Source organism: Dendropsophus ebraccatus, chromosome 3 (assembly GCF_027789765.1).
Source record: "Dendropsophus ebraccatus isolate aDenEbr1 chromosome 3, aDenEbr1.pat, whole genome shotgun sequence".
Classification (NCBI taxonomy): domain Eukaryota; kingdom Metazoa; phylum Chordata; class Amphibia; order Anura; family Hylidae; genus Dendropsophus; species Dendropsophus ebraccatus.
Window position 1 is genome coordinate 135,250,560 of NC_091456.1, and position 18,294 is coordinate 135,268,853.

An 18,294-nucleotide genomic window follows, 5' to 3' on the forward strand; every position below is an offset into this window, starting at 1 on the left:
TATGACTTCTAAGTAGCATGTGGGATTGTGCACATATAGTATGAAGCAATCCTAGACATATGTTACATACAAGGAGGGCCAAAGTCCTTTTTTCCAGGTTGATCTGGAGATATATCTGAAACACTACCATTCTGCTGTGCAGAGGCCGGCGGTTCTACTGGTTGGCTTGGCCGTACCCGGGCTGAACCGACTGCTGCAAAGGAAAAAACAAAACATTAGATTTAGAGAAAGTAATTTAAAAATACTTGTCCCCTAGGGGGGCTGGCTGTGGGTCCGACCTCAGTTCTCCTTGCAGTGACCTGCAGCTCCATTCATTCTCTATGGAGCCACCGGAAAGAGCTGCTGTACTCTGCTCTCTGAGGCAGGTCAATAGAGAATAAATGGAGCAGAGGGTCATGCGCCTACCCGCAGCTTTATTTATAACGAGGCTATGGCACTATATATTCTCGCAGCACAATGAAAACCTGCTGCGAGAATGGAGTGTAATAGACTTTATTAGTGTGAAATCCACTGCGACACAGTACATCTCCTTACAGTGGCCCAGCAGCCACATTCTCAGCAGCACAGGCCTGATGACTTTTACCTCTATTGTCCCTCGCAGGAGTTTCGTTCTTAGGTGGACCCACTGTGCGCCGATTCTGGGGAAGGAGAGAACAGAATGTTAATAGCAGAAGAAAACAATGAACACTCCTCAGGTAATGTCTCTCGCGGATGAAGCTGCACTTTTTGGTCAAGTTTTGGGGGTAATTAAGATGGGTTATATTAGTAGTTTTAGCTATTTAGCTATAGCTATTAAGTGAAACAGAAAGAGACTACTCCATGCAATGTACACTCCCTTAGCTTCCCTGAGACTTCTGTTCCGCACATTTCCCTGCTCTCTCAAATCAAGCCATATAAAAAGGCCTTAAGAAGTCCCTATCATGTGCAATAAGCAACCCACTTGTCATGAAGTTGGCAGACAGTTCTGGAGAATACACTGGTTGCAGTCATGTGCAGATCAAGCAAGGTAAACTAAGGACGGTGGGAAACTATTAGACCTGTGATAGAGGAGTGAGGGGATATAAAGGGGTTTGCCAGGATGTGGAATTAAACAAACAAAAAATTAATGCATACCCATCTGGCTGATCTCTCACCACTGCCGCTCTGATGGTGCCTAGGCTGGCCATTTACCACCGATATGCAGAAATGTAAACTCAACCAATCAATGACTGTAGAAGTGTCCCACATCAGGCAGAGATTGGCTGAGCAGACATTTCCCACAAGTCAACGAGAACCCTGTGTAATAGGGGATAGGTGGCCAACAAATGATATGAGGGACTGCAAGAATAATATGAATCACTCCTGTGACCCTGCCAGTTTGGTATTAAACAAGAAGTCCAGAGAAAATCATAATTTCATAATCATAATCCTCCCCCCCCCCCCCCCCGCCGTGCCTCCACAACACTGTCTTACTACTCAGATTCCTGCCAGGCTCTGGATCTCCTTCTAAAGGGACGTCAAGAGTCGTGACAACATTGCAACTCGGTGGGGAAATTAGTTCTGCCGGGAGTCTGGGAGCCTGAGATGTGGTGCTGTGGAGGCACAGGAAGAGGTAAGTAGCGCTTGTTTATTATGTTCAACTCTCCTGGGAAATTATGATTTTTGAAGGAATTCTCCAAGAGCTTGGAACGTTCATCAGGTGTACATTGGGCTGTGTAATACAGTCCTTAGTATTGAGCAATCTGGCATCACTGGAATGGCAGTGAAGAATGATCAGGCAAGGTGAGCATACTCTGTACATTTTTATTTTTAAGGCAACCTAATCCCTTAATAAAAATTCTCTCCTAGGAAAACACCTTTAAAAAGGTAAGCATGGGCCTTTTCAATCTACGTTTTGGTAATTGTCATTGCCTAAGTTTTTACCATGAAAAGCCCAGAACACTCCATTCATGGGAAAGGAAAATAGAAAACTTTGTGAATGAAAGGTAACATACTTTCTTGTATCTATCTATCTATCATTAAAACTGTGGTGCAGTCACCTGCTGTCAGCCTCACTAAATCCTGGCTATGAAGTAGGGTACTGTGGTGACATTCCCTTTTTGGGAAACAATATGGACACAATAGAAGTAAACCTTGAAATCAGACAATAAAACAAACCTCCATAGGCATTAGCAAACTCAGGAACTACACAAATACACATGCTCACAACCAACCTTCACAATTTTGTTAACCTTAGTAGTAGGTGTAGGAGGAGGAGGCATTTCGGGACCGGGGTCAATTTCTTCATCGGGAGCCAGATCAGGATTAAGTGAGAATATACTCTCCAAATCAATCTATGAGAAAAAAAAAAAAAAAAAAAAAAAAAGAATACCTTATTAACCATAGCATTACAGTCAGTAAAATCAGATGCACAAAAGGAGAATTGCAAGTTGACCACATCTGCAAAAGTGATTGCTGCTCACAGAAGCCATAAAAGTCATCATTCTGACTTAAAGGGAATCTGGCAGCACTCGGACCTGACAGTGTTATATGGTTGACAGCACCCTAGTGGACATGGTACTTCTGGTTTATCTGGCCATGTAACAAACTGTAATCCATGTCTTCTTACCGTAATCAAGACTATAAAAGGAGTTGCGGTTCTGCAGCCGTGCTGTAGTCTGACATGGCTCATTCCCTATTTCAGTCAATGCGTGTGCGCCATTTCTAGCTATGGTGCCTACCCAAGCTTGGGATGCAGGAGGGAGGAGAAATCAGGGATTAGGCGTGCCAGACCGTTACATGAACAGGTAAACTAGAGGTACTATGTCCACTAGGGTGCTGTCACCTATATAACACTGTCAGCAACTTGGGTCTGGTGAGGCCGATAAGAGTTTCTTTAAAGTAGGAATGGGGAACCTTTGGCGCTCCAGCTGCTGCAAAACTACAATTCCCATCATGCATGGACAACCAATACTAGCAACACCATTCAAGTCTACTGCAATGCAAGTCTATGGTACTTTTAGCAATTCCGTATGGTGTTTGCTTTTGCTGTGGAAAATGTAGCTGCTGGGATTTTGAGTTAGAATCCTGACACCTGGCTCAAATGAGAGTTATCCTTTGAAGGGGTTACTTGACCGCTGCACATCCACCAATAAGCTGTCTAGTGCTCGTACAAGCTCTGCAGCATCTTCGATGTTTCATCTTGCCGCACCTTTAATTTCTATTTTTGGAGTAGAAACAGTGCAAGGCACTACAGTATATTTCACCACGGCTACTAATAGCACAGAACTTGTGCGAGTGCTGCAGTCTCTTTAAAGGGCTGATCGGCAGGGGGATCAGTGTATGGCATTGTGGATGGGTAGCCATGTTATTTCCTGCACGTTTGTCCATTCACAGCTCTGTTTCCTTAGTCTACAGGACTTCTATCTAGTCTGACCATTACACATGATGAACAGGATGTGAGCAATGATACAGTTGTAGGAAGTAAATTCACAGGGGAAGGATCCTGAACATTGATGTGCACAGCATAGAACACCCAGCTACAATTATACAAGGAGCAGGATTTCCTTGTAATAGTAGGGTATAAGTCTATGGTTACGTTCATGTCGTCAGGAGATTGTAACACCAACAAGACTATACATTAAATGCATGCATTATTGTGATAGGCAGCTGCAGGATTATGGGCATATAACTTATTTATAGAACACATGACCTGTAACCTTTAATTTCTGCTTTTATGGGATGTTTTTCTTTCAACAAATCAACAGAAACAGCTACCTTTACAAATAAGGAAATGTGCAAAAAGCCTGGACATTTTCACTTCTCCAGGAAGTCACGGCCGGGTCTGCCCACTTCCCTAATAGTCACAACAGGCTACTACATTTCTATGTATCCAACTGAGGCTCCACTGACTTTCCCGGTAGTCACAGCAGGCTACTCTACCTTTCCCTCGAGTTACATTAGTCTTCATTCACTTCCCAAAAAGTCACTGCAAATCCTCACTACCAATGATTACTACATGGTAAATCCAACTCCTCTGCAAGTAACCACAGTAAGGGTCCTCTTACATGGCCTCATTGCTATCGGGCACACATCCCGTTTACACAAGGAAAGTGTTCGACCAATAGCAATAAATTTTACACACAAAAAATGAGATCAGACGAGGAACGAATAGCAGGAGCCTGATATATTCAGCAGATAGTATAATGGAGAAGTGGTTACCAGATGATGTTTGGTTACCAAGATGCAATGTTTGGTACAGGCCCAAGTCAAGTTGGTTTTCCCATAACTGCAGAAGGTCTGGAAAGGGACCTCAAGCTCTTGTCCTCTAATGCAGTGCTTCTCAAACTGAGGCGGGCCTCACCAGTGAGGCGCCCCCTAGTTGTTAGTGAGGCCCAGCTGGGGAGCCAGTTTTCACAAAGTAACTATGATCTGCACAGTCCTTTTGTTGTTTGCAGAAATCTTAATTATAGCAACATTATTAATTTATTTTGTACTTGATTAGTATATAGAACTTAGGAGATGGGTGAAAGCTAGCCCTAGCATAATTTTCAGCTTTTAAATGGACTTTCACCACAGATAGTGAGGCCCAGGCACCCTCTTGGACAGTCTGGTGAGGCCCAGACATTGCCTTGGTCTGTTGGGTGAGGCTCCAGTAGAAAAAGTTTGAGAAGCGCTGCTCTAATGCATGCATACATAAAACAAGTAGCAAAGTCACTAAAACCCCTCCAAAAGGTGTGTGCCCAGCAGGGAAATACACAACAAAAAAGTTTAGAAAACTGCTAGCTGAAAAATGGCAGTATTACCTCTTTTCCTTTAGTGTCGCCATTTTCAATCCACTCGACCGTGATGCTCTCGCTGTCTTCATTCAGAGATGTCACCATGGCTTGATGAATTCGACCTAAGACAAAGGAGAGCAGGTTTAGATAAGTCAATGAAAGCCTAAACTTACTATCTAAATTTTCTATGTATAAATGGCAGCGAGGTTCACAGACTGTAACTGTGCGAGAACTGTCAATCCCCCCTATTTACTGTGAAAGACAAGTAGAGACTTCTGCACTTGTACAGGGAGAGGACAGCTAATGGGCACTCTTTTAATAGAGAAGAGTACAGCTGTGTGGTAACGCAAACAGCTACTGTACGCACTTTTGATGGGTTTGTCTATTTCTACTGTTACGTGTACCCTGTTAGTGCTAATACATTTCATGGTAGAGATAGGTCCCCGCACAGGACCCCCATAATAATGTGTTATAGGAACACATTTATGACCATGGTGTAATGCTTCATAGAAACATTTGCCAGCCAGCTCGCATGGGAATAATATCCAGGGGCATGGGTGGAAACAATAACCTCCTCCAGATACTCCCACCTTATTGCTTTAGTGTGTGCCCTATAAAGGAATACAGCCAACTTATTCCTAATAATGAACACACACTAATTTTAATGTGTGCATTTACACTGCAATTCTCTTCAGACATACAGGTATGTATCTGTATACCCATGTAGACTCCCTGCAACCAGGACCCCCACAAGCAGCAGCTAGCTGGTGCCCCCACAATGTAAGGGCACACTTTATATTAGCAAGCATGCTCAGTCGGATCATCAGCCCGCAGAACTTATTATAGCTATCAATGTCATAGAAATAGCAAGTGTGACACAAAAACTATGATTCACCAGGCAGAAATGAATTGACTGTATCAGTGATCTAACAGGTTGCCTCCTGGATATTTAATACGCCACATGATCACACCCAGGCCCTATGTACAATCACGTCCCTGTTCTCCGTATGGGCGGCTAATAGACCCAGATATTTTTTGTTGAGGTTTATACAGGTGACGTGCTTGTATATGATAACAGGTATTTATGTACGTAACCTGAGAGCTGCATTGTTAGAGGTGACCTGATTTAGCAAATATCAGATTAGTATAATGGTGAACCTGGTGTAAATGTAAGCAAAACCAGGGTCTGAACAGAAATACACAGGGAATATACACTGTTCACAGAAGAACTGGACAGCGTATAGGACGATGCATTTCAAGATTGATCAGATCTCTTCCTCAGGTCAGGCGAGTTATATAGGATTGTACATTAAAGCAGCAGACATGATGACACCATCTAGCTGGAGAAACTACAAAGTGATAATACAACAAAAACTCCATCACTGTTTCATGAATAAAGATAAACCGCTAATCATCAACCTAAAATTAGGATCTAACTACTACTTGTCTTCAGCGTGGAGACGTCAGACACATCAGGCACAGATACCAGTCTGGGCTCCCACATGTTCATCCGCACAGATGATCAGCCTCCACCATATAAGTTATTATAGTCAAAGAAATCTGATTTCCGATGGGCAACATCAAATCCCGACAAGATGCTGATAAACGTTCTTTGCATGAGCGCACACATACATATATACACCAGATAACAAGGGCTTCTCCAGCAGAAGCTTACTGACTATAGAGAAAAGAGGGATATAACAAGATAGACTACTTGAACGTTATTAAGGTCAAACAGGATATAAAGTAATCAGGGTCGCAGCAATCCTTATCTATACGTCCTGCATGGGCATATGGATGTTATGTGGCGGAGCAGCCACTTACAGCACACCCATCTAGTAGCAAGCATCTCCACACATACCAAGCCCTACTTTATTTCTTCCTTTAAAAAATATTTTTTCTTCTGCCTTTCTCCATACCCCTTTGTTTACCATGATGGGACCATAACTTGCATGCACACAGAATTACCCCAAGTTCACACAGTATTTTGGACCGTGTTTTGAGCTGACCACTGGACCCTCCCCCCCTAAGAGCTGCAGGATGAGGATGAATCTTAATGGAGAAGTCCGGGCAAATCTATATTTTAAACTAACTTTAATTTTAAGTGCTGGGGTGGGAAAGGATAGAAGAAATAAAATGCTCTCACCTCTCCAGCGGACACTTCCTGGTGTAAGGGCCCTAATACACCGGACGATTATCGTGCGAAAAATCGTTAAATCGTTCGAATTTAAACAATAATCGTTCAGTGTAATTGCACATTGTTCATTGTTTTGCTGGGATCAGATGGAGTAAACAATCACAATAACGATCATAGTAACGATCATAACTAACGACCATCGTCCTGTGTAATATGGTGAAGGATTTCAGGTTAACGATAAACAATCTCCTTTGCAATCGTTTATCATTAGTCGTTAATCATTAAAAATTGCTCAGTGTAATAGGACCCTAAGCTGGGGCCCGGGTTGTGACATGTGCAGTCCACTCAGCCAGTTAGAGGCTCAGACCAGGAAGCGGCAGTATGTGGCCACCAGCGCTGGAGCGGGGAGGTAAGAGCACGTTATTTCCTTTATCCTCCCCAACACTTTCTCTGGACTTCTCCTTTAACTGTGAATAAAGCCACCAGTCTCTCTCTTTAATGTACAGTGGGAAATTTTGTATTTGATACATGACAAATTTTGAAGTTTTCTCACCTTTTTATTATAGGTTCACTTCAAGAAAAAAAATCACATTACAGTGGTACCTTGGTTTAAGAGCGTTTTGTTTTAAGAGCTCACAGTTTTTCAAAATGATGACTTGGTTTAAGAGCATTGCTTTGGTGTAAGAGCTCCCTGTACTGGGTGGGAAGGGGAGTGGGGGAGGGGCATGGCCTGCATAGCGGGGTCTACAGCACTGTACTCTGACCCAGGAAGTCTTCCTCACTTTCCAAATCATCAGGGACAGGACTGTGGAGGTAATTTCCTCATAGCTGTAACCCCTCTCTCCCCAGACAGAGTGCTGCATGTATGTGCCCACATCTGTCCTGCTCATTCCTTCATGCTCCCTGCAGTCTCTGTCCACCCTTGTGTGCCCCATCCTCTCCATTACTGTACAGTAACTTATAATATCACATATTCTGCTGTTTCTGAACGTTTGTTTCATTTGTTTTACATGTTATTCAGAATAATAAATCCTTATTTTTGGGGTGGGGAACCAATTGTCTGCATTTCTATGATTCCTTATGGGAAAATTTGCTTTGGTTTAAGAGTGGATTTGGATTACAAGCACGGCCCCGGAACGAATTATGTTTGTAATCCAAGGCACCACTGTATTTAAATTTTTAAATAATCAATTTGCATTTTAGTGCATGAAATGAAGTATTTGATCACCTACCAAAAAGCAAGAACTCTGGCTCTCACAGACCTGTCAGTTTTTTTTTTTTAAACAAATTTACCATCAGGTACATCCCTTGGGTGTTTTACCTTTACGGATCGGCGCTGGCCTGGGGAGGACGGTGGTGCAATCCTTTCTTTGAACCGCTCAGTTTAAAAAAAGGACCGGGCCAGCATCCCCACGCTGGCACCAATCCATTGAGGTAAAAAAAAAAGAAAAAAAAAAGTGATGTACTTGATGGTACATTTGCTTTAAGAAACTCTTCCTACTCTGCACTCATCCCCTGTATTAATTGTACTTATTTGAACTAGTTACTCATATAAAAAAACACCTGTTCACACACACACCATCACACTCCAGCCTCTCCACCATGGTACACCAGGGACAAAATTGTAGACCTGCACAAGACTGGGATGAGCTACAGGACAATAAGCCAACCGCTTGGCGAGAAGACTACAACTCAAATAGTAGGAGATGGAAGATACACAAGATAACTATCAATCTTGCTCGCTCTGGGACTCTATGCAAGATCTTGTCTCATGGGGTAAGGCTTATTCTAAAAAACCTCAAAAATCAGCCCAGAACTACACAGAAGGACCTGGTTAATGACCTGAAGAGAAATGGGACCACAGTCTCAAAGATTCAAAGATTATACTGTTAGTAACACACTATGCTTTATGGAATAAAATCAACACAAGGTTCCCCTGCTCATCCCAGCACATGTCCAGGCCCGTTGGAAGTTCGCCAGTCACCATCTTGACGGTCCAAAGGAGATATGGGAGAAGGTCATGTGGCCAGATGAGACCAAAATAGAACTTTTTGGTATCAACTCCCCTCACTGTGTTTGGAGGAAGAAGAATAAGTACAACCACAAGAACACAGACCCAACCAAGAGGCATCTTTGCAGGTGGGACAACTTGCAAAATCTACAGTGTATTAAATAGTTATTTTCACCAATGTACAGGTCCTTCTCAAAAAATTAGCATATAGTGCTAAAGTTCATTATTTTCCATAATGTAATGATAAAAATTAAACTTTCATATATTTTAGAATCATTGCACACCAACTGAAATATTTCAGGTCTTTTATTGTTTTAATTCTGATGATTTTGACATACAGCTCATGAAAACCCAAAAATCCTATCTCAAAAAATTTGCATATCATGAAAAGGTTCCCTAAACGAGCTATTAACCTAATCATCTGAATCAACTAATTAACTCTAAACATCTGCAAAAGATACCTGAGGCTTTTAAAAACTACCAGCCTGGTTCATTACTCCAAACAGCCATCATGGGTAAGACTGCCGACCTGACTGCTGTCCAGAAGGCCATCATTGACACCCTCAAGCAAGAGGGTAAGACCCAGAAAGAAATTTCTGAACAAATAGGCTGTTCCCAGAGTGCTGTATCAAGGCACCTCAATGGGAAGTCTGTGGGAAGGAAAAAATGTGGCAGAAAACACTGCACAACGAGAAGAGGTGACCGGACCCTGAGGAAGATTGTGGAGAAGCACCGATTCCAGACCTTGATGGACCTGCGGAAGCAGTGGACTGAGTCTGGAGTAGAAACATCCAGAGCCACTGTTCACAGGCATGTGCAGGAAATGGGCTACAGGTGCCGCATTCCCCAGGTCAAGCCACTTTTGAACCAGAAACAGCAGCAGAAGCGCCTGACCTGGGCTACAGAGAAGCAGCACTGGACTGTTGCTCAGTGGTCCCAAGTACTTTTTTCTGATGAAAGCAAATTTTGCAAGTCATTCGGAAATCAAGGTGCCAGAGTCTGGAGGAAGACTGGGGAGAAGGAAATGCCAAAATGCCTGAAGTCCAGTGTCAAGTACCCACAGTCAGTGATGGTCTGGGGTACCATGTCAGCTGCAGGTGTTGGTCCACTGTGTTTTATCAAGGGCAGGGTCAATGCAGCTAGCTATCAGGAGATTTTGGAGCACTTCATGCTTCCATCGGCTGAAAAACTGCCAAAACCACTGGTAAATGGTTTACTGACCATGGTGTTAGTGTGCTCAATTGGCCTGCCAACTCTCCTGACCTGAACCCCATAGAGAATCTGTGGGATATTGTGAAGAGAAAGTTGAGAGACGCATGAACCAACACTCTGGATGAGCTTAAGGCGGCTATCAAAGCATCCTGGGCCTCCATAAGACCTGAGCAGTGCCACAGGCTGATTGCCTCCATGCCACGCCGCATTGAAGCAGTCATTTCCCGACCAAGTATTGAGTGCATAACTGAACATAATTATTTGAAGGTTGACTTTTTTTTTTATTAAAAACTGTTTTCTTTTATTGGTCGGATGAAATATGCTAATTTTTTGAGATAGGATTTTTGAGTTTTTATGAGCTGTATGCCAAAATCATCTGTATTAAAACAATAAAAGACCTGAAATATTTCAGTTGGTGTGCAATGATTCTAAACTATATGCAAGTTTAATTTTTATCATTACATTATGGAAAATAATGAACTTTAGCACTATATGCTAATTTTTTTAGAAGGACCTGTATACGGAGCTGCCTGAGAAAGCAAAGGATGGAGCTCAGTTATATTTGGCAGCTCCATAGACAATGAATGGACTAGCAGCATGCATGCGTGCGTGATCTGACACTTATACTCCTATGTACAGAATAGGGAGTAAGTTGGAACACCCCTTTAATAAACTTTATATTGCAGTAACAAGTTAGGGTCCATTTACACAGAAAGATTATCTGCCAAAGCCAGAAATGGATTTGAAAAGAGGAGAAATCTCAGTCTTTCTTTTATGACCTGATCTTTGTTTATTGTCTGTTCCTGGCTTTGGCTTCAAATCTTTGTCAGATAATCTTTCCCTGTAAATGGACCTTAGACATACTGACTTGCCACACTGGTTGTACATTGACTTAAATTTACTCGGTACATACAATACTGAAACTGTTCCCTTATGGATCTGCATGTTCAGGTCTTCTCTATCTTCTATTGGAAAAACTACAGGACATGACGTAATTATTTCCCTTGCACAAACCTGTTCTCATAGACAAACAGACGTGCACCAAGGAAGAATCCAGCACAGATCCTTAATATGTTCATGTGCATGGAGTTTCCCTTTGTTTTTGTAAAACTGATAAATTGTGAATGGGACTAACAGTCAGTAGGAAAATTACTGTATAGAAATTAGTATATTGGTCCTCTGTGACAAAAAAACAAACAAAACTGCTTACCTGTGGGAAGACCCAAAGAGATGTGGCCAGGACACTGAAGTGTTCTGGGTTGCAATGACTCTGGCTACTCCTAATCACTGCCCTCTCCACCCCTCTATCTATGACTGACAGGCAGACACGCAGTGCATCTTCATTAAAAGGGTTATCCAAGATTTGGAAAACCAATGCTACTTTATTGCAAAAAAAACAAAAACCTGCACCTGTTCTGTCCTCATATTCACTTCACTGAAAATGATGGACTCACCCCCTTGGCCACAAGACTAGAGCTGTTTCTGGAGGAAAGCAGCCATATTTTCCTAGTCCTAGATTACCCCTTTAAGGTGCACATGCGGCAAGTCATCAAAGTCACTGCTGGAGTGAGAGAGCTCAAAACATGTAAAACTCATAGTTACATGGTGCCTCTGCCTGTCAATCATAGATGGAGGGACAGAGAGGGCAGCGATTACAAGCAGTGAGGAGCACCACAGCCTGATGCATGTCAGTGCCCCCAACCATGCCTCTCTGGCTCATTAAAGGGGGAGAATTGTGATTTCCTACAATTTGGCCAAAATTTACAGGAAATATGTATCAAAGATGCAATGTGTGGACACGGCTTTGCCTAGGGCAATTACTGCCCGGTGTAAATGGCTCGGAAACACTGGTTGGTCAGCTGCGTGCACAGTTCACACAGGTCTATAAATCACAGGGGATGTCCTCCTGACAAAGACTGAAGTGAGCGGCCACATGAATGATCCAGCCATTGCTCCAGCAGACGCTCACCGCCAATAAGTGGCCTATTTACCGTGGGCTGTCAATGAACACTGATCGACTTGTACATAGGTGATGGATGCCAGTATCAGGCAGCTGTCTGCCCATGTGAAAGGATCTTTAGTTGACTATCTAGAAGTGAGGTTTTCCTTGTATGCTAGGCATGGCTTCTCAGCAGCCCTTTCATCACATGACGCCTCCGTCTCACAAACAATAGTCAAGACTACTGTTACTTAATAATGTTGCAATCTGCAAGACCTTCAACTCTAAGGCCTTGTCCGGGTATGAATGTGGGCAGGACGCATCTGTGTGCTACTCCACTAGGATTATAATCAGAAGCTGTCAAATGTTACTTGTGTAAAAAAAGGACAAAACCTGTGGCATTATGGCGTAATAGTGATAGTCTGCAAACATGGCCTAATACAGATGCACATGACACATGAAATCAGAGTCTGTGACTTTTTAACCACCGAAGAGTCGGGCACACCAAGAGACGTCTTTAGCATTAAGAAAATCTTTGCCTTTATTATGACACTATTCCAGATAATGACTGTACTGTAAAACACAACACAGTACACACAAGCAGCATCAAACACTAACACCCTGTCAGATCAGTCAGGAACATTGGGTAGTCCAAGGGCCCCGAATGACATCTATCTCCCTTCTCAAATATATCGAGGGATTTGTCGAGGAAATATTAGTATCTTATTGCTTGTATAGCGCCAAGATATTCCACAGCGGTGTACAACCATAGCCGGTAACACCTTATCAATGAGCAGAGACCAATAAGGGATGGCGCTTAGGTCATTGCTCCCGTTTTATAGCTAGAGTTATGGACATCTAGTTTATAGACATAGGTCCATTATAGACAGCAGCTTTATAGAAAGATGACAAACTATGCAAATATAATTATCAACTATGCAGAAAAGTTCATTCCATAGGCAGAGTTTACTGCCACCCAATAAGTGACGTGCACGGCGTATGACACCATGTGGTAATACAGGAAGCCGGCATCATCCTGTAAGCCCTGAGTTTTGTGACAAGGGATAATAAAGGTGACACACTTCCCTGCTGTAAAAGTGCATAGTCATGGATTAATCAGCATAGGTCATGGCTTTACATTGGAATTATAAGGCTCAAGAACTGTGTGCTCCTATAACATAAGCGTCACCCCTCAATCTGTCCATAGCAACAAGTCCTGGCACTTGTATGCAGTGCCAGCGATAGGATGATAGGAAAGGCAGACCAATCAGCAGGCAGGGCCGGGCATCCTGATGCAGTGCACTGCACACCCCACGGAGGAGAATCTCAGCTTCCGTCCCTGGAAGGAGGAGGGGGATACTCAGGGCTGGTAGGCGGGGGGCTCCAGTTACTGCTCTTAGCATTCTCATAGATCTGTGCAAGCACAATCCCATGGGAAGGAAAAAGAAAAGCTATGGTATACCCTCAGATTTGCACCCACAACTCCTAGGCCCGTCAGCAGAAGATAAACGTTACGCCTGCCAAGCCCATTCAGCCCACCAGGCAGCATTGTAGCGTACACAGAGAGCGGCTGACACAATTCCCTCATTCATTGTAGTGATCCCGGTTACTGTGGCAATGATAAGCTAAAACATTCACAGAGGAGGGGAGCGTGTCACCACAACGTGCTGCAACTGCAAATCCGCTGCTCGCACATAGATTATACCGGGGGGGGGGGGGGGGGGGGGGGGGTGCGTACAGCAGAATACAGCATGGGAGGATTGGAGATTATACGGCACTGTAGACCTTCCTGGGCCGCACAGAGTTAATAGCTATCATTCAGCTGCGTCTATACGGGGTGCTGAGACCTGCCTGCATGTGCTCTGACTGCGAAAAGAGGCAGCGGCACCAAAACGCAGGGAAAAAAGGTGAGGAATAATGTTCAAAAGACAAAGACGTCGTAATGTAGGGAGGAAGGGGTTAAGGAAACCGGAGACGTTGCATCCAGGAGCCCTCCCAGGTGGAGCCTGTCTGTCAGCTGTGGCATTATTCTGGCCTGCGCTGGTTGCTAGGGAAAGTGACACCACAACATACACCTCACAGCTTCTCCGGCTGTGACCCGCCATCCTCTGCACGGACTCTATCCAGGCAGTTATACCTCAAGGGGTTAAACAGGTGAAACTAGCACTGTTACAGCATCATAAGGTGATGGTCCCTAGCACCATCTCCAGATACTATACCATGGCGAGGCCGCACCAAGGCTGAGGAAAGAATATGTGACTGTACAGGCACAAAACTGTATAGTCGTGTACAAGGTGCCAAGAACCCACAGAAATTCCCACACAGGGCACCAGGTTCTATGAATGCTATCAGATATATAGGCAGCGGCCACCACCATGGCACACGGCTCTACATTTAGGTCTATCTCACGCAGACACCCAACCCCTCGGCGCATCTCACGCAGACACCTTATGTTTCATCTAATGAAGACACCCCACACCTCAGCCCATCTAACGTAGAAACCACACACACCATCTCACGCAGTCCCCACACCTCTGCCCCGTATCCCACAGACACCCTATGATTCAGGCCTGTATCCCGCAGACACCTCACAATTTGGCTACTCTCACGCAGACACCCCGCGATTCGCCAGTCTCGAGCAGACACCCCGCGATTCGCCAGTCTCGAGCAGACCGCCCGCTATTCGCCAGTCTCACGCAGACACCCCGCGATTCGCCAGTCTCACGCAGACACCCCGCGATTCGCCAGTCTCGAGCAGACACCCCGCGATTCGCCAGTCTCACGCAGACACCCCGCGATTCGCCAGTCTCACGCAGACACCTCGCCATTCGCCAGTCTCACGCAGACACCCCGCCATTCGCCAGTCTCACGCAGACACCCCGCCATTCGCCAGTCTCACGCAGACACCCCGCCATTCGCCAGTCTCACGCAGACACCCCGCCATTCGCCAGTCTCACGCAGACACCCCGCCATTCGCCAGTCTCACGCAGACACCCCGCCATTCGCCAGTCTCACGCAGACACCCCGCCATTCGCCAGTCTCACGCAGACACCCCGCCATTCGCCAGTCTCACGCAGACACCCCGCCATTCGCCAATCTCACGCAGACACCCCGCCATTCGCCAATCTCACGCAGACACCCCGCCATTCGCCAGTCTCACGCAGACACCCCGCCATTCGCCAGTCTCACGCAGACACCCCGCCATTCGCCAGTCTCACGCAGACACCCCGCCATTCGCCAGTCTCACGCAGACACCCCGCCATTCGCCAGTCTCACGCAGACACCCCGCCATTCGCCAGTCTCACGCAGACACCCCGCGATTCGCCAGTCTCAAGCAGACACCCCGCGATTCGCCAGTCTCACGCAGACACCCCGCGATTCGCCAGTCTCACGCAGACACCCCGCGATTCGCCAGTCTCACGCAGTCCCACATGTCAAACTGCACATGGCGGACGGTGCCATGGCAGCCACCCCATGCCTCAGCATCTCTAATGGCATACACCCCTATACACTGGCAAGGCAGAACCCCCATGCCAAGGCTGCCACCCCACACTCCTTGGTAGCCATGGCATCAGCAGCACTCCCCTCCGCCATCTGAGCACATGCCTGCACCAGGTCCTCGGTCAGCCCCAGGCCTAGGCTCCCCCTGCCCCGGGGACAATGGTCATCCTCATCCTCTCTCCCTCCGCTCACTGCGACTGCCCAGCCCTCCCCGGGAGACTCCAACACAATGGCGGCTCCCCGGCACACGAATGAATGGAGATCACACACTCACCATCGCTCCTCTTGATCTCCACATAGATCCCAATCTGAATCTTGCCGAAGCTGGCTGCCATGCCGCCTCCTCCTCCTCCGTACCCCGGTGCCTTTTCGCTGCCGGTAGCCGGCCTCCCTCCCGCGCCCGGTAGCCGCACACCGCCTGTTATTGTTTGAAAAACGAGGAGAGCTGACGCCAGGCGATGCCGGGGAAACAGGAGGAGGAGGGGAGGACGGGACGGGGCTCTGGAGGAGGTGGGGTGCGGGCGAAGAGGCGCCTCTGCCGGTCACATTCACTGCCACAGGAGGAGGAGACGTAACTGAAACTAGGAGGAACCGCAACGCGCATGCGTTCTGACGCTACCTGAGCTACTAGAAAGCCGTGCATGCGCAGTAGAAAGTCTGGACCTTAGCGGGCTAAGCGGCACTCTTCTGCGGCTGCGCGTCCGGCAGACTGACGGGGGTGCGCGTTACCTACTGATGGGACGCTGTTCACACATAGTTTTTTTTTATTACACTACTACAAAATGAGGATTCAGAACGTGTAACTATTTGAGGACGAAGAGGAGTCTTAATATTTATCATGAAGCGTGGGGGGCATTGCAGAAACAAATGTTATAAGCCTGCCTACAGACATTGTAAGATTCACTTTGTTGCCCATAGCAACCAATCAGCCTAGCTTACATTTTCCTAGAACAACATGAGAAATGAAAGCTGAGCTGTGATTGGTTGCTGTGGGCGCCAAAGAGAGTCTTACAATAGGTGACTGGCACGGGGCAGGCATCAGTGTAATGACTGGCACAGGGGGAGGCATCACTGTAGTGACAGTGACTGGTACAGGGGGAGGCATCAGTGTAAAGACTTGCACAGGGGGAGGCATCACTGTAGTGACAGTGGCTGGTACAGGGGGAGGCATCAGTGTAATGACTGGCACAGGGGGAGGCATCACTGTAGTGACAGTGACTGGTACAGGGGGAGGCATCAGTGTAAAGACTGGCACAGGGGGAGGCATCAGCAGGGGCGTAGCTAATGTCTCTTGGGCCCTGGTGCAAGAGGTCAACTTGGGCCCCCCCCTTCCTATATATATATCAAGACCGATATTACCAATAATATCAGTATATAGGAAATATCACCATACATATTACCGCCATACTGTTACTAACCAAATCCAGTATACTGAGACCGATATTACCAATAATACCAGTATACAAGGGGCAAATATTATATAGTCATATAGAGGTAGCCCCAGCTCTACACAGGTTCTGTACACCATATACATTACCGTGCAGTTATATCAAGTGACTCACAGAGGACGTCTTCTCTGATTGGTGTTCTTCCTTTTTCATCTTCTCCATCTGCCCTGGGCCGTTATGAGAACTTCTCCGAGCCACGAATCCACAGAATCTGCCAGACAGACATATTAGGCTCCTCACTCTGGCACCATCCTCATCTTTCTACAAACTGCACATCTGTATTGGCCCCTTTACACCCTCATTTAGTGGGTAGGCTGACTCGATGTGACCCCCTTATAGTATATGCCCCCTCTGTGTGGTCCTCTATAGTACATACCCTATTGTATACACCCCCGTGTAATCCCCCTTATAGTTGCCCCCCCCCCCCGTGTTATACTACTACCCCTTTCATCCTCCTGCCCCTCCATCATCATACTATTACCCATTTCATCCTCCTGCTCCTCCATCTTTATATTACCCCCTTAATCCTCCTCGATCATCAAACTAATACTCCTTCATCATCCTCCTGCCCTTTCATCATCATACCACTACATCCTCATCATCCTCTTGTTCCTTCATCATCATACCACTACACCCCTCATCATCCTCTTGTTCCTTCATCGTCATACCACTACACCCTTCATCATCCTCTTGTTCCTTCAGCATCATACTACTACATCCTCATAATCCTCTTGTTCCTTTATCATACCACTACATCCTCATCATCCTCTTGTTCCTTCATCATACCACTACATCCTCATCATCCTCTTGTTCCTTCAGCATCATACCACTACATCCTCATCATCCTCTTGTTCCTTCATCGTCATACCACTACACCCTTCATCATCCTCTTGTTCCTTCAGCATCATACTACTACATCCTCATCATCCTCTTGTTCCTTCATCATACCACTACATCCTCATCATCCTCTTGTTCCTTCATCATACCACTACATCCTCATCATCCTCTTGTTCCTTCATCATACCACTACATCCTCATCATCCTCTTGTTCCTTCATCATACCACTACATCTTCATCATCCTCTTGTTCCTTCATACCACTACATCCTCATCATCCTCTTGTTCCTTCATACCACTACATCCTTATCATCCTCTTGTTCCTTCATACCACTACATCCTCATCATCCTCTTGTTCCTTCATCATCATACCACTACATCCTCATCATCCTCTTGTTCCGTCAGCATCATACCACTACACCCCTCATCATCCTCTTGTTCCTTCATACCACTACAATCTCATCATCCTCTTGT

At 45.7% G+C, this 18,294-nt stretch overlaps 1 protein-coding gene across 3 annotated transcripts in view; it reads right to left on the bottom strand.

Moving 5' to 3' along the window:
* The window catches only part of KIF2A (kinesin family member 2A), a 41,536-nt gene extending 25,379 nt beyond the window's left edge, over positions 1-16,157 (bottom strand). The window contains exons 1-5 of one of the 3 annotated variants that reach the window (XM_069962730.1): positions 15,811-16,157; positions 4,764-4,858; positions 2,193-2,312; positions 584-638; positions 128-190 (exon numbers count right to left, since the gene is read on the bottom strand). In XM_069962730.1, coding sequence (XP_069818831.1) covers positions 128-190; positions 584-638; positions 2,193-2,312; positions 4,764-4,858; positions 15,811-15,871 — 394 coding nt within the window. In that variant the 5' untranslated portion in view covers positions 15,872-16,157. Of the gene's footprint in view, positions 1-70; positions 194-583; positions 639-2,192; positions 2,313-4,763; positions 4,859-15,810 lie in introns of all 3 variants that reach the window. The other 2 variants (XM_069962729.1, XM_069962728.1) reach the window with 2 other exon arrangements.
* Between the last annotated feature and the right edge of the window lie 2,137 nt (positions 16,158-18,294).